Source organism: Cryptomeria japonica, chromosome 5 (assembly GCF_030272615.1).
Source record: "Cryptomeria japonica chromosome 5, Sugi_1.0, whole genome shotgun sequence".
NCBI lineage: Eukaryota > Viridiplantae > Streptophyta > Pinopsida > Cupressales > Cupressaceae > Cryptomeria > Cryptomeria japonica.
The window spans coordinates 839496578-839519384 of NC_081409.1; the positions used below are offsets into that span (position 1 = coordinate 839496578).

The 22807-nt window shown below is 34.5% G+C and overlaps 1 protein-coding gene across 1 annotated transcript; it reads right to left on the minus strand.

Annotated features, from left to right (window-relative positions):
* Positions 1–15939: 15939 nt before the first annotated feature.
* LOC131876220 (glycine-rich cell wall structural protein 1.8-like) lies at positions 15940–16401 on the minus strand. The gene has a single exon (XM_059221083.1). The coding sequence runs from the start codon at positions 16399–16401 to the stop codon at positions 15940–15942; it is 462 nt and encodes a 153-aa protein (XP_059077066.1).
* Positions 16402–22807: the final 6406 nt, after the last annotated feature.

Consider the following 22807-nt stretch of genomic DNA (forward strand, 5'->3'; position numbering starts at 1 on the left):
CATTTAGTCTTTGTTTCTGGTTTGGGTTAAGTAGGGGAGAGGGTTACAAGGAACAGAATTTTATAGTGGATATACCTAGGAGATTCAGTAATCTATTTTAATAGAATATTTAATTTTTTATTTATTTTTAAAAAGCGATTAAATTATCAGTAAATTTTTGGATTATTGATAAAGTTGAATGATTTCAAATGAATCTATCACAGAAATCAAGTCTTGTTATATTAGACTGTGATACTCAAAATCTAAACCTCCATCAAAAAGAAATTAAATGTAAAATAATATTAAAATATTTTTTATTTTATAATTTAAATATCATTATTATTATTAACGTCGATAGACGTTCTACAATCACAGGGGTCAGGCATCCGTGTACATAAAAACCCCTCCTGAAATCTCGATAGGAAAAATAAATCATAACCGTTAAAAGTGCCTCCCTTGCTAAACAAATGGGGAATGCACGTGAGTCACGAAATGCAGTGAATATTAACATAAAGCGGTTTCCTCCTCTCCTTATATCTTGCCATACTCTAATAAAAATGAGGTGGCTGAATTTCCATTTGCTTGATAAGTTACGGAAAAATGTTATGTGCAAATATATATTAATATATAGGTACAAAAATATTTTCTAAAATATAAAGTTAAAAATAATGAAATAAAATTATCAAATAAATAATTTTGTTTTTTTAAATTAAGATTAAATATTTCAAATGATATCATTTTTTTTCTTACAAACGTAATATAGTAATAGAATCATAATAATGATAATATAAGAATAATAATAAATTTTAATTATAATAATACATTAATAAAAATAAAATAATTAAAAATAATCATAAACTTAATTATTATTATTACATATTAATTGTGGTTATATTATATTATTTGTATTCATATTATAAATAATAATAAATATCAAATAAAAATAACAAATTAAAAATTTATTGATGTTAGGCACTTGGTTTAATGACAAAGTCTATATTGTAGGCACTAGTTGATGTTGAAATCTTCTACAATACAAAAAAAAATACCATATACATTTTCACTTCTTTATAAATTAACAAGTCAAACTTAATAAACAACCCATTACTTATATCCAAATAATAAGCAAGTGTCACCTAATGATAGAAAAAGTCAAATATCATTTGAAATGTAGTTGAAATTTAGAAATATGAGAAATGAGATTGTATTGGAAATAGTAAAATATATTATATATTATATATAATTTTTTAGATTTTTGAAAGATTTAGATTAAATTAAATTTTTTGATTTATTTAATAAATTATTATAATTAAATTTACAATTCATTTAATTTAGAGATAAGATTAGAGTTAAGTTAGGGTTATGTTTAAAACTGGTGTTAGGTAAGTTTTAGGTTAATTTTATAATTAATTATATTATATCATTTAAATATTACTCTAATGAAAAATTGCAAGACATAAAAGCCAAAGAAAAAGAGTAATCTATCAAAAATAAATATTTGAAGTCATAATTTCTAATTCATTCAATTAATCCTAAAAATGTGATAAAGTCATCAAGAAATTTTTAAGAAATTCAAGCCTACTATTTATAATTAAATTTACTATTATAGATAAAGTTTGGGATAAGGATTAAGGTTGATATAATGAAATAAACCCTAATTGAATCCTAATTTGATCATGATTATAATAATTATTATAATTAGATTGGAAGAAAATAATTTCTATTATTTAAAAACTTAAAAATCGTACATCTTTAACTTTATAAAAACTAAAAAATATATGAAAAATAAAAATATCAACGAATTAACAAAAACTGATGACAACGTTAACATGTTGGAATTTGACCAGAATATAATAATAAACATGTCATTTTGTGAATAATCAAAAGAGAATAAAGAAACGTGCTTTTATTGGAAATTTGGTGGAATAGAATTGGCGAGGGCCCACCACTCAAAGTAAATTGCCTACGGAATCGTTCAAAGGGAGAAATGATTGATAAGCATAAACTCCACGATTTTTCCACTTGCTGGCAGCCTACTTAAATTTGAATTCTTCTTTCTAAATTATTAGTCTTTGGTCCTACTAGACTTAAACAAACTTTTCCCCCTCAACTTTGACATATGATTAGTTTTTAAGCATTATAATGTTTATAAATATTTTATTACAATCGTCCGAATGATTCGGATAAGTTTTTTCAAAGTTAGATTTTAGATTAACGGACTTACAATTTGAGAAAATTTAAAGAGAATATATATAAGTACGTAAGTGGTTTATATGTAGATGATATAAATTGTATTTTTATATCATTTAAAAAATTAAAGTGTGTTCTATATGTTCTTTTAATTTGTATAGTTCAATTTATGAATTAGTGGTGCATTGAATGCCTTTGAATATTAGGACATAACATGTTGCACAATCATGTACGAGGTCAACTTAGCTAATAGAAAGGGATGAAAAATTTAGAATTTAAATTTATAAAATTTAAATTTGAGGTTCATTTTCATGAGCAATGGGATATGTTGGTTCTCCAACCTACTTCTAGCAAATTGTAAGGACTTTCTAGGCTCAAAATTTTTGGGAGGTTGGCCATCTAATGAGAGAATAAACTTGTATTTTTTACGTTTTAGGCTTGGAGGACCTAGGGGGTAAGCCCTATTAATGCACACTAGATTCTATGTGACATGCAATAGGGTTATCATAATGTAGAGCAAATAAAATGTTCAAGGATAAATGGCAAGGATTCTTAAAGTGTTCCACATTCATAAACACCCCTTTTTACCTATAATGCTTAAGCATGAATATTATAATTTATAAAATAAATTAAATATATAATGGTTTTCATTCTTTAAGTATGAGTGGGTTGGGAGGTTTCCTATGACTTGACTGGTGCTTATTTAGGAAAACATAGTCACCAACTATTGTCACCACTTTGAATTATCAACAATATCTATAGTGGTCTAAAATATGTATGTAATGCCCCACCAGGAAACCCCGAAGGGATTAAGCCATAACTCAAGAATAGAGTGCAATAATTTTTTTTTAAAGTTACACCACATTAAGATACAACAAGATATCAAAGATTCAGATTACATAGCGGAAGACATCAACTAACACCTAAAGAGTTTACCAACGAGATTACTTAAATTTCACAATTCACTTAACTCACACAATTAATCCAATAAGCTGATTATCTTAATAACGAGATAATTCATAATCAGGATAATTTCTTTCAGAAGATGGAAATATAAATCACAGGCAAAGATTCATCCATTAAGATCTATTCATAATCTTCATTCAAACTTTTCATTTAAAATTACAAGCCATACATCTAATATCCTAACACACTAGAATTCCATCATAAACATAAGAGATCTTTTCAAGCATACTTAATTTCCTTAACAACAACTGAATATATTCCATTACTCTAAGTTACATTCTTTCATATTCCAACTTATTGCATTTAAAAGACGATTGCATACATGTATCTACGATAAATCTCATCTAAACCACTTATGCATTCAATCAAGATGGCATTCAAGAAAGGATTGAATATAAGCATTTAAAGTTAATTCCATCTTATCCACTTATACATTCTAACATAAGCTATTCATCCATGATAAAGCTGAATAAGGGAAACGTAAGAGAATAACATCACATAACACCATAATGATCTCGGAGTTCACCCCTAAAGGGCTACATCTCTGGGTCTGCTCAACTGCAAGACCCCTCTGATAATTAATAAAGTTAGGAATACAAGAGGTTACACCATTACAATCCTACCATCAAGGCGAAATACAAACAATATACAAGCGACCGCATCAGTCAATTAATACATAATCGATCCCTGAAAAGAAAAGGATCCAGCTAAACATAATCAAAGCTAATACAAAGGTCCAGGAGAGCATCCATAAAACTGAGTCATCACCACCCAAGGTCTAACATGAAACCGATACTCACAAGGGCAGAGACAAAAGGGCGACCCACAAAGGTACTCCTAACAGGACAAAACGACAACACACTAGCGAACGTAGGGACAAGTGTCATCACACAACCTGGTATGGTTACCATGGCAGGTCTTCATAGGTCCCGGCCCCATACATTGGGTTACCTTGGCAACCTAATCCGAGCCTTCGGCCCATCCAAGCCTCATGTGGACCCACACATCCTCTCGTGAAGACAAGGATGATGGTTTGCCATTTCAGGCCTTCTCATAGCATGTCGAGTCTATGATAGCACCCGTCCCATGTGTGAGGCACATTTATCTTACTTAGAGATTACATTCCAATCTACTGATAGGTTATCACTTATTAGACTCACTTTCGATGGGTTACCCAGCAGCCACTTTGGGCGCGGCCCCCAATCGAAAGCCACTTTCCCATACGACACTAGACTATACTCAGATGAACTCAAAACCCAAGGAATACACATGGTTAGACGAACGGAGTTCAAGAAGGGAGAAACAACCATCTGGTCAAACACGACTCAAAGATGTACACTTACTGACGGTACTCTAACTAGAGACCCGACCAACAATGGTCAACCACAAATCATCATTCGACACCCACACAAGGGATATGACCAAATACGACACTACCACAAAACAATAGTCAACTCAGAACCGAGGACCGAAACAGGTACCCCAAGTCAATCCATACGACAGGGTCCTACCAAACAAAGCAAGACTTGCCATTACATAAGCAAAAGTGAATACAGAAATTAAACTCGCATAGGCAATATCCAGTAGATACAATCTTTTCTGAATTGATCTAAACATTAAAAGTCGATCCAGTTTTCTACATGATCTGTATTAGATTACAGTTATCTACCTCATCTAGGAATAGGTTGTTCTTGGTTTTCTAACTCTCTAAGGTTCAAAGCATCGAACAGACATATTAAGCCATAATGAGTTTTTAAACCAAATTCATATTAATAAAACTCAGACAATCATTAATCAATTAAATAAGATAGTTAATCTCCAATAAAACATCATTGACATACTGGTCCAAAACCACCTCTACAGTTTCATATTTTTCAATCCCAGATGCACTATACGGATCACGGAAATATAAATATAAAAAGGGAATCCAAATGCAGATAATCATTTCCAAAATCCAAATATTACTTCCTTACGCACGTATAGAAGAATCCAAAATTAACTGTTAATTAATGAGTATATTTATCAATCCATGATAAAAAAAAAATACACAAGTAATAACTAAAAGAGCACAATCACCCAGTTAATTATTAGTTAATATATAATTATTAATCTTTATTAATAAAATATATTTTACCAATAATTAATGCATTGCACAAATTTCAATTTAAATATCGATTAGTTTATATATATACATGAATTTCCACATTGTTCATCATTAAAAACTTAATTGAAAATTTCCATTAAATAATATGAAAATATTATTTTATTTTTTTTGAATTAAAAAAAATACATAAAAAAAAACATTTAAAAAAAACTAATTTAAAAAAAAACATTTTAAAAGGGCGGTGAAGGCGGGGCCCACCTCCCAATGCGGATGGCTGGGCGCCCAAACCCTAGCCGCAGGAGAGAACCGCGCAGGCAGCGCCACTGTGGTGCCCGCAGGTCCCGCGGCGCCTTGCGGCCATCGCAATGTGCCCGCGGCCACTACAAGCAGGACAAAGCGAGGGGGGAGGGGAGGAGGAGGTGGGTGGAGCTCCGCTCCCCGCCCTCCAAACCCCAACCAAGTTATAAACTAACATTTAATTCGCACAGTTCGGTAAAAAAATATTTTTTAAAAAAAATTTAATGCACAGTCCGAAACTCCTAAAAAAAACGCCAAATCGAGTTTGTTGTAAATTTCGATTTAATATAAGTTCAGGTTAAAAAGAACCATGCTTTGGTATCATCTCATTTTTTATGGGTATTCATTTTATCCAACCACAAATGGGATATCAAACCACCCAAGCAAAGAAATGAGGAATAACAAAACCTTAAATAAATTTTCCAACCAAACTTATAATGGGCCAAAAGGGAACTATTTTTACCACAATGATGCAACCAAATTGTTTTCTTGAAGATCATAAGCAAATAAGCATAGATCTAAACCCATAAGTCCAAAACTAAAACTAAAATTCAATTTTAACAGATTAGATCTTTAACAACCAGCATTTTGTTTTCTACCAACAGAATATATTTCCATGGCAACAAGGAAGAACAGTTAAGGTAATTCCTACCTTCATACGCATTCCTGGAAGAGCTAAAGGAAAGCCCACCTGTCAGATCCAGCATAACTCCTTCCTCCCAAAACCCCCAAATTTCATCCCGCAAAAATATTTTCCAACCAAAAATTTTCCAAAATTATCCCTCCTCCAAAATTTCCCAAAAATATTAGGTTATAAGGAAGAGTTGACCGAAATTCCATTTTTGGAATTAAAATTTTTATTTAAAAATAATCTTCCCAAAAATAATTATTTTCTATCTATAACAACAAATTAAACTTTCCTTTCAAATCCAAATTGATTTCCTCATTTAATTCAATTTAACCTTTCTAATTTCAAAAGCCAACAGAATACAATTAAATCTATTGCAATTTAAATACAAAACTTTTCTTTTTTTTTTTCAACAGCATATACAAAATGCATTTAATATTCAAAATCAATCATTTAATCGAACTTACTCCCAATTTAGGACGAACAATCCAATATCAACGATAATCGCATAACGAAATCCCGATTAATTTAGTCCATTAATCTCTAATGCACAAATACATATTTAATCAAAATAATTACTAAGGACTAATTAATCAATTTAACCATACACACCAAGCACGCAAACCGAGAAGGTCAACCAAATAGACGACTCGCAAACCCGAACAAAAAGGGAATACCGACGACGACTGACGATGCTCACTTGAGCACGACTAAGGTCAACTAGGGTCTTACGACCACCTAATCCAACTCTAAGGATTAAAGAGGTACACTCAAACCTGCAAATCTAGGTGAAGACGAACCTCGCACTCATGTTGCGTTGTACCTGAAATCTCCTGCAACCAAGAGTCATACATGCGTACATATATAAACTTAATGAAAGCGTTAGCTCGATATCATAACACGAAATAGGAGGATTAATAACTTGCATACAAACTGGTGCGAAAACCACATCAACAACTATGCATTAAATCAAACATCTGACTATAACATTATATTAAGATAAACTAACCAAGATTAAACCAAGATTAGAAATTGATTAGGGCAGGGGTACTACAATGTACATGTAGTGTTGTAAAACCTTTACAATTCACACTAGGTTTAGCACCTACCTTGGTGGCTATGCATGTACATGTTTGAATGTGCCTATCTTAGGACTAAATCTACAATATGTCACACCTACTTGTCCATATCCCTTTATATAAACAAAATGGGTTGGACACTAGCTCCCAACACCATTATCCTCCCAATTTGGCTCCATATTTGAGTATTTGAATATTGACTTTGGGCCCTTAATGATCATAACCTTATAGTTGACCTCTCCTAAAGTATTGTTTGCGACCTAAGGTGCAAGACACATATAAATGTGACTCCCTCCCTTATTTTGAAAGGTCTAATGAGAAATCTAATGATCAATCTAGCAATTCAAATCTTTGTAGTAGACATTCAAGATTTATCAAAAAAGAGAAATTTGAAGATTGACAATAAGAAAATTGAGATCTTTTATCAAGCATCATTCATTGTTATTTTCATCATGTTGCACTAATGTTTTACAATACTTCATGAGAGCAAGTATTCATCACCTTACATGAGATCCAAGTAAGGGTTTTATGCCTAAGGAAATCATTTGGTTTATTTCATTTGTTTTGCCTTTGTTGTGAAGGGCAAACACAATGATTATCATTCAATATTGTTGTTGTGGAGGTGGGAATACCAACATGGGGTTAGACTTAGGAAAGCCCCTTTGCAAGACAAATTTTTTCCCTCTTTAATGTTTACAAGTGTTTTTCCAAAGAATTTAATTTGTGACAATGATACTGATAGGCATGGCAGCTAGTGACGAACAATTTCAAGCTTTATAGAGCCCAAAACCCTAGGACTATACCATTTGATGCTAGTGTCCTCCTAGTTTGTCCCTAGTTTTTAAGGAGAGTTAACTAGTAATCTAATGATTGGATCTCCAACAATAGCTTATGTATACACCTAAAATCGGCTTGAGAGAATTTCACAATGAAGCTCCATCTTGGACCAATCATACAGTTCAATCAATCATCATCAGACATCTCAGCAAGATCACTACGAGTCAAACGTGGTCCTCACTTTATCTCATGGTCTATCGACAAGAGTTGAGACTTCTGTAATCTCCTTAGCATGTCTCATCGAACTGCAAAGTCTCATAGAAATATTATTTTTTCGCCAAGACCACACAATAGTCTCAGCGACAAGATCTTCATCAGTATAAAACATGCCTTCGGCTGGCTCATTGACATGTCTCACTGAACTCCAATCTCACAACGAAAATCTGCTTATCGCCAAGACTAGCCCTATGTCTCATCAAAATTAGTTTATCGACCTAAAATCATGTGTTAGAGTTATCATGTTGTGGCTAATAATTATTTATTTAATTATTAGTCTATTATACTCTGTGCTTAAGCTAAACTTAGGCATCTTATAATTCTTTAGGGTTTTCTCCTTTAGGGTTTCTAGTATCCTTTTATAAGGATTCTCTCTTTGTAATTTAAGTAATTGTATTGCATTATTCTTGCACAATCAACATGAATCCTCTTTTCTGGATCATTGAATTCTGGCCTCCACAACTTTGTTTTGCTTCTCAACTTCTATATGGTACCAGATCTCAGATTTGTTGCTGCCTATTCTTGTTTTTTCAAGATTTTTTGGAGCTTTGAGGGTTTTAAGTTATTCAGAGCTTTTTATTTGGATCTGAGGTGCTTCTTTGTTTTTTTTGGTATTTTGGGCTCAAACGGATCTCACCGTTGAGCTCAGAACACCCAAAACCCCCTATTTTCATATAAAATTTGTCCAATTTGGACAACTTTGGCCTCTAGAATTATTATTTTTTTTGGCCCATTTCTGGGCAAGAATTTTGAGAAATTTGTTAAAAAAATAAAAAATTGTTTTGGGAAATTTTACAGCATAACTAGGTTGGAATGTCGCCAATGATTACCGCTGCCACTGTTGTATTAGCTGCTGCCAGCGGTTTATTGACCATCGCAGACAGCAGTTGCCGCTAGCGGTTTATTGACCACCGTAAACAGCAGTTGCCGCCAGCGGTTCTTAAACCGTTGTGGTGAGCGGTAAACCGCCTATGGTCCTGCCACCGTTAGCAATTGTCGACATAACAGTGTCGCCCACAGTGGCAATGCACCACCTCCACGCTGCTCAGCCTAGCCCACCTGCCACCTCCGCCCAGTCACCACTCCTGGCACTTCTTTGCATGCCTTTTGATAGGGAGGTCATTTTTTTGTCATAACTTGGGAAAACGGAGTCAGATTTTGGCAAAAGAATAGGCATCGGAAAGCTCTTTTTGATCTATCTTTAGATCTGGAGGTTTGATCTTCTATTTTGATGTCTTTTTTTGACATCAAAGCCAGAAGTTCATTTTTGCACTCTGGAAGGCATATCTTGTGCATCCGAACTCTGTTTTTGGCACATGAGATATCATTGGAAAGATGGTTTTGTGCACTTTCTAGTGGTATGGGTCTTTTTCCCAGATTATTCTTCGGTTACATTTTATTGTGTTTGGCATTTATGCACTCTGGTGAATATCTTGGATGTTTCAGCTCCTGGGATCCTTTTCTTTGTGTGGGATGACTCATCTTTGGCAATTATTTTTGTATTTCTAGCCTTGTGTGTTCTTTGAGCATTGTATACATCATTTTGTAAGCATTTTCCTTTTTGCAAATGCACTAAGATAAAGTGCTACTATGCTTTGCATGCTTGGGATCTTGCACATCTTGTGCCTTATTGTACTTGCACTCCATTATAAAGTGTCGTGGGGGGTTTGATGTTTGCCTTTGTTTACCATCTACCTTTGTCACGTGAGTGTTCCTTCCATGACATTAGCCTCATGATATGTGTCAAGTGAATGTTCCTTCCACGACACTAGCCTTTATATGTGTTTGTACTTTCTGTTGCACTCTTAATGTTCCTGGTTCTTCATCATGCAGTTTTTCTAGGCATTCAGTTTTAGTGTCCCTGTCACCTCTCCCTTGTCAGCATTATGGGGGGTTTCTCCTATTGGTTGTTGGTTCTAATGCTTCCTTGGTTCATTGGAGTGAGCTATGTATTCATTATTTATTCATATGTACTAGGTGGATGCAGTGGTTGGTTACCTATGCATTTCGGTGAGATGAATAATTTACCATATGGACACTCTTTCATTCCTATTTTTGGAGGAAACCTTCCATCTTCAATTGATCATCTCTTCAGACTTGGGTGTTTTTTCCATCTGTATCTTCAAGTCTAGTTGTTTGCCTTTGTTTGTCATCTAATTCGAGTAGTGTTATTTAAGGGCACTCGTGCAGATTACACTCTTCTCTACTTGGTCATATTCTATTTCAGTGGAGGTTCTTCAAATCGACAATTATTCTTCAACAGTGTTTGTAGCTTCATGCGTCAGTGGTGTTCTTCATGTTCATCCTTTGTTCCTTCTTTCTGGGACAATCTCTTGTTTGGAGGCTTCTGCAGTCCTTCACTCATATTTCTCTCTTTAGGAGAGGAGTTTTTCCCATGAGGTTTTCTCCTGTTGTGAGAGATATTTTGTACTTGGGTACCTCATCGAGCCTAGTTTTCGGGACCCATTGTTACTTTCATGCATTTTGTTTACATGCATTTTTAGTTCTTAGTTGTTTTTAGCATACTCCCTAAGTTCATCTTAAGGGGGGGTATTAGAGTTATCATGTTGTGGCTAATATTATTTATTTAATTATTAGTCTATTGTACTCTACGCTTAAGCTAAACTTAGGCATCTTATAATTCTTTAGGGTTTTCTCCTTTAGGGTTTCTAATATCCTTTTATAAGGATTCTCTCTTTGTAATTTAAGTAATTGTATTGCATTATTATTGCACAATCAATATGACTCATCTTTTTTGGATCATTGAATTCTGGCCTCCATAGCTTTGTCTTTGCTTCTCTCCTTCTATGGCAGGTTTGCATGTAGGTGATCCTTGGGAGTTGTAGAGTTGATTTTTCCTCAACACCTATAGCATGACGTCGACCATCTCCTAGGAAAGTCTTTTTGAACACTTTTGTCACATCAAAATTAGATCATGTTGCTGGGACTCATCAGTCATCTTATCAAAATCCTATCAAGTTGCCAAGACTTTGCATTTGTCTTACCGATATCAAAGAGATCCTCAACTTTGACCATCTGCTCAACTTGTCCCAGCGAACTCTAATGTCACAGCGACAAGAGACTTTTGTCAGTAGGACCACGTTAAAGTCTCATCAAAATAGTCACATCACCACATAATGAGACTTTTGTGAACTCATTCAGACATCTTACCAAAACCCCAGGTCACATTGAAATAGTTTTAGCTTATCGGCAAGACCAATCAATCGTCACATTGAAATTATCTCTTTCTCCATGACCACATCAAAGTCTCGTTGAATTTTAACTTATCGCCATGACAACATGCCTTCATCTATCAGCTTGAGGAGTCTTGTCAAATGTCAATATCACATCGAAATGGTTTTTTTTGCCAAGACCATTATGAAGTATCGCCAAAACAAGAAGCTCTATTGGTGTGACATGTGAATTCACCAAGACACAAATCTAACTTCACGAAGAGCGCTTCTTTGTTCGATGTCACCCAGACTGTTGCAGAGTCTTGCCAAACTGGTTTCTGATGTTGCTTCCGATGAATCCAAAGTCACAGCGAATTGATCAATGCAAAGCCTAAATATAATCTGATTGAGATTTCAACCAGTCAGTTTGAGATGCCCATTATCAACAAAAATTTACACATCAGCATGCATCTCATGAATTGGATATTGTTAAATATTTAATTGATCAATCTTCAACCGATTCAACAAACTTGGAGAGACACTTGGCATTTGCAACCAGCTGAGAACACTTGGCATTCATTTTTCATCTTCATCATCCACATAGCACCTAGTTCTTCTCAAGGAAGCATGATCCACAAATTTATCTAACGGCTCTATCTCCAACCATTCATTTTCTCAAATTGAATCCCATCTATCCATCTTTGCCACCTAGGACATGAGCCTTGTAAAATCTATAAATACTTCTCATTTGCACAAATCAAAGTCTAGAAACTACTAAGAGTTCATTTTGCACAAGCATTTCTCATTTAAGCATTTTAGCAATCTTTAGCATTTATCATAACATTTAACATAGTATCAACATTTATCATAGATCAATGAAGCTTTTAGCATAATCATGTAGAATCAATATTGCATCTCATTTAGCTTAGTATCATGCAATTGTAGGAAAGTTTCTTGCGTTTGCTTTTAATCTCATTCTCTAGGTTGTCATTTAGAAAGCCATAAGTGCACAAATCTTAGAGAAAGCATGGCTGAATAAATCCTTAGAGATAGAGGATAATGGGACATTCATAGGGAAGCTGGGTTTGATTTTATTTCTCTTAATTAGCTTTCAATATAATCTCATTGATGTGTTTTAGGATTTAATTAGATTGACACATAATTCTAGTACACATATTTATGGCACCCACCATGGGGCTATGACCCCTTTTTAACATTTTATCACAAGTTTTTGATAAGTACAGATCTGGAGTTTCATTTTAGCACATTCTTGCATATTCAACTCAAAGTCTAGCACATTCAACTTAAGCTTTGGTGCACCAAATCTATGGTTCAATGCATCTGACCTATCTTATAGTGCGATCAATCTCTATTCTAACGTATTTGACCAATCTGATAGTGCATTTGACCAATATTATTGTGTATTTGATCTTTGTTGTTGCACTTTAAATCTTTATTCTAGCGCATATGATCCCTTCTTTAGCGCACTTAACAAATCATGTGGCATATTTAACAATTATGTTAGCGCATATACTCTAGTGCATTTGAAATAGAGGGCATTTTCCTGACATTCTGCATAAAATTCAAAACTTGTTTCAAATACCCTTTTCAATCCTCTTTCGGTTCATATCATCACAAAATTGTTTTCTGGGCAAAACAATTCGAATTTTAACAAGTGACACAATTACCCATTCCAAAACATATAAATCAAATACTTTGTTCATCTACTCATATCAGTCAAAACAATTTAGTTTTGAAATCATGATCTATCATCCTCAATCGGGAAACTTAATTATATCTTGACATACATAGTCATATCAATAGGAAAACATCTCAATTTCCTATTTTGACTTTGTAAACTCGATACAAACAAGTATTTGCAATAAAAAACATTTAAAAATAATCACAACTGGATCACTTGTATGCCTATATTGACCAGAGCTCAGAAACAAAAAAATGAAAGAGAAGGAAAGAGAAACACAACCAACCATGGAAGGTAGATAAGATAATCATCTTCACAAATATCAAAACTTGGAGGTACAAGAGATAACTGATGAATTGATCCAAGAAGCTCAACAAGATCCTGAATTTCATAAATTCATGGAGAAGGTCCAAAAATTTGATAAAGAAAAGTACTTCCTCATGTTGGCACATCAAGGTGTTAAACTACCCGCTAATTTTGATGTAACTAAATTGAAAGATGATCCAAAGAAAAAGGTTGTTGACTCGAGGACTAAGGAAAACAATCCATTAGATGCATTGACCCAACAATTCAAGCCCTTCAACAATAAATGCTTGACATGCAAAGAGGAACAACAAATACATACTCCTTGGAGGACATATGCCCATACCCTTTTGATAGGAGCTTACAAAGGATTCCATTTCCTCCTAACTTTGAAATCCCCAAGTATGACAAGTATAGAGGCAAAAAAGATCCACAAGATCATGCTAGAGAATTATGTGCAACAAGCATGGAGGTATCACATGAGGACACTTATTTGATGATGTTGTTTCCAAAGATTCTAGGAGGACAAGTCGTGGAATGGTTCTCTAAACTTACTCCTAGTATCAAATCATCTGCAGAATTAGTGGATAAATTTGTCACTCACTACTCATACAACATTGAACATGAAGTGACCATGCTTCATTTATGCAACACTAAACATAAAAATGGAGAACCTTTCCTTACTTTCTTACAAAGATGGAGACAATTATCTGCCAAATATCCTTGAACCATACCCGAACAAGAGAAGATGGACATTTCTATCCATAGCTTAAACAATGAGATGAGTTATGCTTTTCAATTACAATGTCCACTTAACTTCAACAAATTCATTGAAAATAGAATCAAAATTGAAGAAGCCTTGGTCAAGAAAGGAGAAATAAAGATCTTCAAAGAAGGGGCAAACTATTCTAATAACCCTAACAACAACAAAAACAATGATATATCAAAATTTTGGACAAGAAACAAAAACATTGTTAATGATGGTGTGGTTGATGCACACAACATGAAACCAAAATAACCTATACTAAATCTATCAGGTACCACACCCATGAACAATCAAGAGAACAACAAACCTAAACCACCTCGAATGAAATTCACACCCTTGGGACAATCACTTGAATCAACTTTTAAAGAACTCCTTATGAATAATCTCATAGCACTACCTGATACACAAGATTTTGAACCAAGAGTCAAACCCTCAGTGTGGAATGATGCGCACTATTGTGATTACCATAGAAGAAAGGGGCATAGAACAAATTACTGCCAACGATTAAAATATTTGGTACAAGATTTGATACATATAGGTGACATAACTGTTGAGGGACATAATACAAACGATACACATGGAGCTTTCAAAGATCCTCTTCCAAATTATTAAAAAAGAGAATCCTCTTCATCGAACAACAAAGGGGCCAAAGTAAACTATGTCTATGACAATGTGATTAACCACCTTTCAGCATCTGACTCCCAAATCAATGTTATCAAGATAAAAGAGAAACCAGAAACCACCCTTGTAAATGTGACTACAAGAGGGCAAGCTAAAGTCATTTTGAAAGGTACCACGTCCAAAACATCTCCTCCTACAAATCAATACAACATAGTGGATCAATTACAAAAGAATCCAACACAGATATCCATATTGGAGCTTCTTAAAATCTCACCTGCACACAAAGAAATTCTAGAGATGGTGTTAGAGTATTCGGGTATTTACTTGATTAATTAAATAATATTTGTTTAATTATTTAAGTTCCCTTTATCTCTTTTACACTTAAGCTAACTTTAGGTGCATATAATTAATTATTTTAATTAATTATTATGTGCAAACCTAGGTTTTCCCTTTTAAGGTTGCTTGACCTATTAAATGTTGAGTTCTTTCTTTTCATTGTATGAAGAAGGATTATTATTGACAATACATTTTGGAGATTATTGAGCTCTCATCTTTTGGAGCATATTTTTCCTTTGTATTCTTTCCTTATGTGATTTGCTTCATTGCTTCTCCTTGTAACAGGTTTTTCATCTTGCAGAGATTATTTGGGCTCTTGTGGTGTTGTATTTTCTCAACTCCTATATGGTATCAGAGCCTCAAATCTGCAGCTACCTATTCTTGTTTTGAGAATTTTGCTTTGGAAGCAGATTTGGGGTTTCAATAATTTTTTGTGTACCTAGAGTTTGACATTTTTTTCTGAGCACTTTGGGCCTAAACGGACCTCACCATCGTGCTCAGAAGGCCCGAAAACCCCTATGGTCATATAAAATTCAACCTATTTTGGTTCTTGAGCCTCTGGGAGTATTTTTTCTCAGATCCAGGTCGTACGACCTAGCACACAAATCGAGAAAAAAATTTAAAAAAAAAAATATTTTTTGCCTTTTTACGGCATGCAGGCTGAAATTTAATTTTTGTTAAAAAAAGAAAAAAAAGCCTAAAAGGCGATAGTGTTTTTTTTAACAAAAAAAAAGAAAAAAAATCAAAAATTTTTTTTAGGGGGTTTCCCACGGTACGCAGGGTACCATGGGACCCCCTGCTGCTGCTGCAGATCTGTCATGCCCGTACAGTAGCCGCCGACAGTCTTTTTCAACCCCCGCGGCTCCCTGCTGGCCCCCGGCTCTCCGGCCCCCGTCGGCGCTTCCCCGGCCCTGGCCCCCGCAACGCCTCCCCTGTCGCCCGCCGTAGCGCCTCGCCACCGCCGCTGGCTGCTCCAGCGGCCCCCGCTCCGCTCTCGCCCGCCACCCCAGTGGCCCCCATCGGTCTGGCCTCCACCTGCGCCCCGACTCCCCACGCAGCTCCGCCCCGCTTGTCGGCCGCCGGCCGCAGCTCCGCCCCGCTCGCCAGTCGCCGCTTGCAGCATCGCCCCGCTCACTAGTCGCCGCTTGCAGCATCGCCCCGCTCGCCGACCGCCGCCTGCAGCACCACCCCGCCTGGCCGCCATCGGTGCGCCACCCATTGGCCATCGGACCACCAAAGAGCCACCGGACCTCTTTTTTGGCCTTTTTCAGGGGGGGATTTGGTTTTTTCTCCCTATCTTGGACATATAGAGTCATTTTTTCGAAAACGAATAGGCGTCGGAAAGCTGGTTCTGAGGCCAACCTCATGGTGTTGGTAATTTTTTCCAATTTTTCTGTTTGACTATGTTTTTTTCCAGTCAAAGTGAGGTCTAGTTTTTGCACTCCGGGAGCCATAGAATGAGCATCCGACCTTCGTTTTTCAAAAACTTTATATTTTCGGAAAGCGTGTGTTGTGTACCTTCCAGCCATTTGAGTTTTATTTCTAGATTCTGCTCCATGCATATTTTATTTAGTTTTTTGCTTTTCAACACTCTGGTGGATATCGTGGTTGTTTCAGGTCCTGAGATCTCTTCTCTGAGTATGATGTCTCTATTTTGGTTCACGTTTCTATTTCCAGTCTTCTTATCATTGTAGCTTGTACTTATGCAAACGCACTGAGATAAAGTGCCATCATGCATTGTTTACTTGGAATCTTGCATATCTTGTGTCTTGTTGTACATGCACTATTGATCAAGTGCCATGAGGGGGTTGATGTTTGCCTGTTGTTTGCCATCTTCCTTTGTCTAGTGAGTGTTCCTTTCATGACATTCGCCTCATGATGATGTGTCTCAGCACCTTTGATGTTCTTGGTTGTTCGTCATGCAGTTGTTTTTGGCTGTCCTTTTCAGTGTTCCTGTCCCTCTCCCACTTTCGCATTATGGGGAGGTTTATTCTGTTGGTTCTACTACTTCCGTGGTTCGATTGATCAGCTCTTCAGGCTTTGGTATCTCATGCCATCTGTATCTTCGATTTCAGTGTTTGCCTTGTTTGCCATATGATTCGAGTAGTGGCATTTGAGGGCACTCATGCAGATTACAGTCTTCTCTACCTGGTCATGTTCTAGTTCAATGGATGTTCTTTAGATCAGCAGTTATTCTTCGACAGAGTTTGCAGGTTCTTCATGCTTCAGTGATATTCTTTTTCATCTCTTTTTGGAGTAGAGTTTTGTTCCCACGTGGTTTTCTTTATTTCTCCAGTTCATAGAGATTTCATTGTATTTGGGTACCTGATCAGGCCTTGTTGTCGGGACCCATCTTTATTGCTTTCAGTAGCTGTTCTAGGTTTTAGCTTCTCCCTAAGTCTATCTTAAGGGGGGGTGTTAGAGTATTCGGGTATTTAATTGATTAATTAAACAATATTTGTTTAATTATTTAAGTTCCCTTTATCTCTTTTACACTTAAGCTAACTTTAGATGCATATAATTAATTATTTTAATTAATTATTATGTGCAAACCTAGGTTTTCCCTTTTAGGGTTTCTTGACCTATTAAAGGTTGAGTTCTTTCTTTTCATTGTATGAAGAAGGATTATTATTGACAATACATTTTGGAGATTATTGAGCTCTCATTTTTTGGAGCATATTTTTCCTGTGTATTCTTTCCTTCTATGATTTGCTTTATTGCTTCTCCTTGTAACAGGTTTTTCAGCTTGCAGAGATTATTTGGGCTCCTGTGGTGTTGTATTTTCTCAACTCCTATAGAAGGCTCTACTGGATACCACGGTACCTACCAATTTAGATACCACCCAATTCCAAGCCATGGTGGGATATTTAACCACACCTCACTATCTATCATTTTCTAAGAAAGATGATTTATCCTTGAGTCATCCACACAATGCTCCGCTTCATATTGAGGTCTTAATCTTTAAACACCGAGTCAAACGTGTTCTAATAGATTGAGGAGCCGGTTTAAATATGTGTACCTTAACTCTTATTTGTGCATTAGGATTTTTAGAAAATGCAATAGATCCAAAAAGAAAGATCACCATAAAGGCTTATGATGATGAAGAAAGATCCTTTGAAGGACTAGTGGTGTTATTAATTGGAGTGGGACTGATCCAAAAGGATACAATCTGCCAAGTCCTAGACATAGAATTATCCTACAACATACTCTTGGGTAGACCCTGGATTCATGAGATGCAAGCAGTAGCATCAACATACCACCATTGTTTGAAGTTTCCCTACAATGGACAAGAAATCACAATTTCAACGAACTCCAATCCCTTTCAATATTGCAATAATCTCAAGCCAGTCCAAGATGTTATTGCACCACATAATAGGGAGACTCTTGCTCCTAATTCCTCTAGTCATGAAAGTAAGGAAAGTCCACTCAATTCACTATCTAAATTTTTTGAGAAAAAGAATCAATTGAAAGACAAAGAGATTGGAGAGTATTCCTTTGAGCATTCAATATGTCTCTCCAAGTTACCAATTTCTCCAAGGTCATATGGACAACCATCAACATCCAAACAACAATCTTCACAACTAATCAAGATTTTTGATGGTGCATTTGTAAAAGCAGGTACACTAGTTGATTAAAATCAATGATAACTTTAATAAACACCCCCTCAAAAAGATATTAAATTTGGCGAATTTTTATTTTTTTAGATAAAAATAATAATTTTTATTGATGAATCTTCCATTTTTTAAAAGAAAAATATTAATTTTATTGGCGATTTTTTTTACATCAAAAATTTTTGGTAGAAAATCTTGGTGAATCTTATAAAATAATAGGAGTATGCATTAATTACTATTGCAAATAATTTCATTTAAAAAATCAAATTCTTATAGAAAAGTAGAGGCCTAAGGTGGAAAACATTAATGAGTTTAAAGGGTAGACACTACTTTATTTAGTTACTACCATTAGTTTAAATTAATCTAATAGCCCTCTTTGTATTTTGTTAGATAAAATGTACTTAAAATTTGTAATACTCATGGGGCTCAAAAAAAAATTTATACCATTAATTTCCATTGAGACCAACAATTGAAAAGTAACTCAATGCCCATGAGCATTACAACTTCTAGGTATAATTTACCTCATGGAATGTAATGATGATCATTAGATTATATTTTGAATCAATGGTGACAACTAACATTGCTGATAAAAACCTAGAGTAACTAATAATTATGATATATTATTTGTGAATTAATTTAATTTTTTACAATAAAGTATAAAATTTTGGCAAATTTGATCCAATCATGTATCAAATATTTTGGCGAATCTTTGAGTTCAAAAATTTAATAAAATAAATTCTTTGGCAATTTAAATAAGACTAAAATAAAATTTTGTAAAAATGTGGCGATTTAGGTCACCTTAAAACTGGAAATATTAGCCAAATTTTAAAAAATAGCCAATTGGAGAATATTAGCCACTAAAAAAATCACTGATTAAAATGATGACAAAGACGTCCTACAATGGATTTAAAAAGATGAAGATGAATATAAAGAGGAGGCTTTAAATAGAAGATTACCAACAGATCAATATAGTAACAGATTCAAGATCATGCAAAAGATGGGGCATGATGGAAAAGGTCCTATTAGCAAACGAAAAGAAGGCATTGTAGAGCCAATACAACCTATTTCCTCTAATACAAGGGACAAGACAAGACTAAGATACCTAGAAGATATAAAAGAAAAATCCACTCAAAATCTTTATGAACAAATCTACAGAGTACAAGCTAGCTCTGAAACAAGCTCAAATGAATGAGAATGGGATTTACCTTTTGAAGAATACTGTGAAGACAAAGACATTAATGTGATACAAACATATGCACCTATACTCTATGAGGGACAAAGCTCAAGGTCCAGACCATTTGAATTTGGATCACAACATATTGACGATGACTCTAGTGAGGATGATCAAATACCGAGTGAGATAGACAATCTTGAGGAGAGTAACATCATAGACCTCGAATTTTCTATTGAACCCCATGATAACATTTCTATCATGAGTATTACAACCTTTGACCTTGACCAACCAAACAATTCCCTACCCTTTATATACTTGAAACTCATTGATTGGGAACAAAATGAACCTCTTGATATACCCACCTTCCTAGACGATGATGCTATTGTTCGCTACCTCTGTTCTATAAATCCTAAAACACATTCCACCATTGAATTCAATGATGAAACTCACAATCAGGGGAGTGTCAAGTCTCTTAGTTGCAAAATGAATGAAATAAACAATAGATCTAATGGTGAAAACTATGCAATGGCGGTATTAGATCATGAAAAAGTAAAAAGAAAGGGTGTATCCAACGATGAAAACCTCTTAGAGGCACTGATGGATTTTTTTAGAATTTAGATTTTTTATTTTTATTTGTGTTTTTTGATTTTTTTTTTAATTTTTTGTGTTTTAGAAATTTTGTATTTTTTTGGATTTTTGAAAATTTTGGATATTTTTTTATTTTTTGAAAATTCTGAAAGTTTTGGATTTTTTTTTTTGAAATTTCTTGATTTTTTATGGATTTTTGAAATTTTTGGATTTTTTGAATTTTTGAATTTTTTGATTTTTGAAAATTTTTGAAAATTTTAATTTTTTTTAGATTTTTGAAATTGTTTTGTTTTTTTTTTTTTGTTTTTTTTGGTTTTTGAAATTTCTTTATTCTTTTGGATTTTTGAAATTTTTTTTTTTTTAATTATTTTTTTTAATGACAATGCAACTAAATGATAATGCATCTAAATGACAATGTAAGTAAAGTGCACCTAATTTTGGGGGAATTTTGTAAGGGGAATGCCCCCAGTTTATCAATGCTTATGATGCAACTAATAGCTATGCAATTTACCATGAATATACTAATTGTGCAAACCTACCTAAAGAAGGACAGTTATGCATGCATTTCACTGTATCATACGCTGACGAAAATCGACGTTACAAAACATTTTAGAGATAAGGATCCACTTAGTTCTCAAAATCTTTGGATAACTCAGCTCAACGCACCAAGTGGCTAAGATGTGCATTCAAAGGAGGAGAAAGACTCACTATCAATTCCTGCAACATTTGTCTCCGATTACCTATGTATGTGCAATTGAATTTATTCTAACTCTAGGACCATTTTTGACCCTTAGAATCATACATGACTAGCTACATGATATACCTTGACTCCAAAAGCATCCTGGATAGAGCCTCGTTGCCAGTCAGATGTCTATAACCCCAATGAGGTTATCATTGTAATTCTCACAAATATTGCTCCATTGACAGTTAGGCATTCATAGCCTTGATGGAGCTACTCACATGTTCTTGAAGTCAAGCTTTTGATATTGCATTTCAGCTCATTTTTCGCTTTTCTTTTCATGACATTTTCCTTTCTTGCTCATTCTTTTCATCTTTTGATATAGCTTTTAAGCATTTTTTTATATTTTCATGCATTGGCTCGTAAACAATGAAGCTCACACGGGTTTGAGAATCATAACGATGTTGAAGTAGGATTTTAGATTTTTCACTAGTCATGTTTTCAACTAGGTATCAACAATGATTTGAGAAAATGATTAATGTGTGAAAGATATAGCAACTGAAGATTTTGGCAACAAGAGACAATGATGATTCCTCTACTCAATTGAAGACAAACCCTAACCACAAGATGACATCAAAGATTAGAAACCTTGGATTTCAGGAACCTCATGAATAAATATCTAGGAAATGAGGTGAACATAGATTCTCATTAATGTAGATAGGTGACAAATCTACACAAACGCCCCTTCATTCAAGCAAAAAGTGCCTAGAAAACTATATGCAAATGCGATGCAAGTGAGACAACATGAAATGCAATGTAATTAGAATAGAAAGAAATACAATGAGAACAATATAATGAAAGCAAGATGAAATGCAGAAAAGGTAAAATGAAATACAATAAAAGCAGAATAAAAGCATAGAAAAAGCAAATTGAAATGTTGGACAAAACAAACTGAAATCCAAGAAAACTCGACTGAAATGCATACAAAAAAAAAAAAAAATGTGAGAAAAACAAACTAAAATGCAGAGAAAAAATTAAAAATAAAACCTAAACAACTATCAAACATAATATTTCTTTAAATGCATGTTGTTGATAGGTTCAAAGAGTGGGCCACCCTCCATTTGTGTTAGATTGTATGAACCTTTACGAAGGAAATTTGTGATTACATAGGGACCCAACCAATTAGGTTCAAATTTTCCAGGTCGTTCTCGCTCTGCTAGATTTTTCTGATTCTCTTTTAGTACCAGATCCCCTACTTGAAAGAACCCGTTTCTTACTCGTTTGTTATAACTACACGTTAATCTATTTTGGTATCCCTATAGATGATTCAATATGTTCTGTCTCCTCTCATCAAGTGTTTGTAGTTCTTGTAACCTAGGCACTCTATAATCTTCATCGAAAATAATGTTCTTCAGGGATACTCGAAGTGATAACAACTCTACTTCGATAGGCAAGATTTCTTCTAAACCAAAGACCAAGGAATACGGGGTAGCACCTATAGCTATTTGAACACCATAGTTCTATAAGCCCAAATAGAAAGATTCAATTGTAAGTGCCA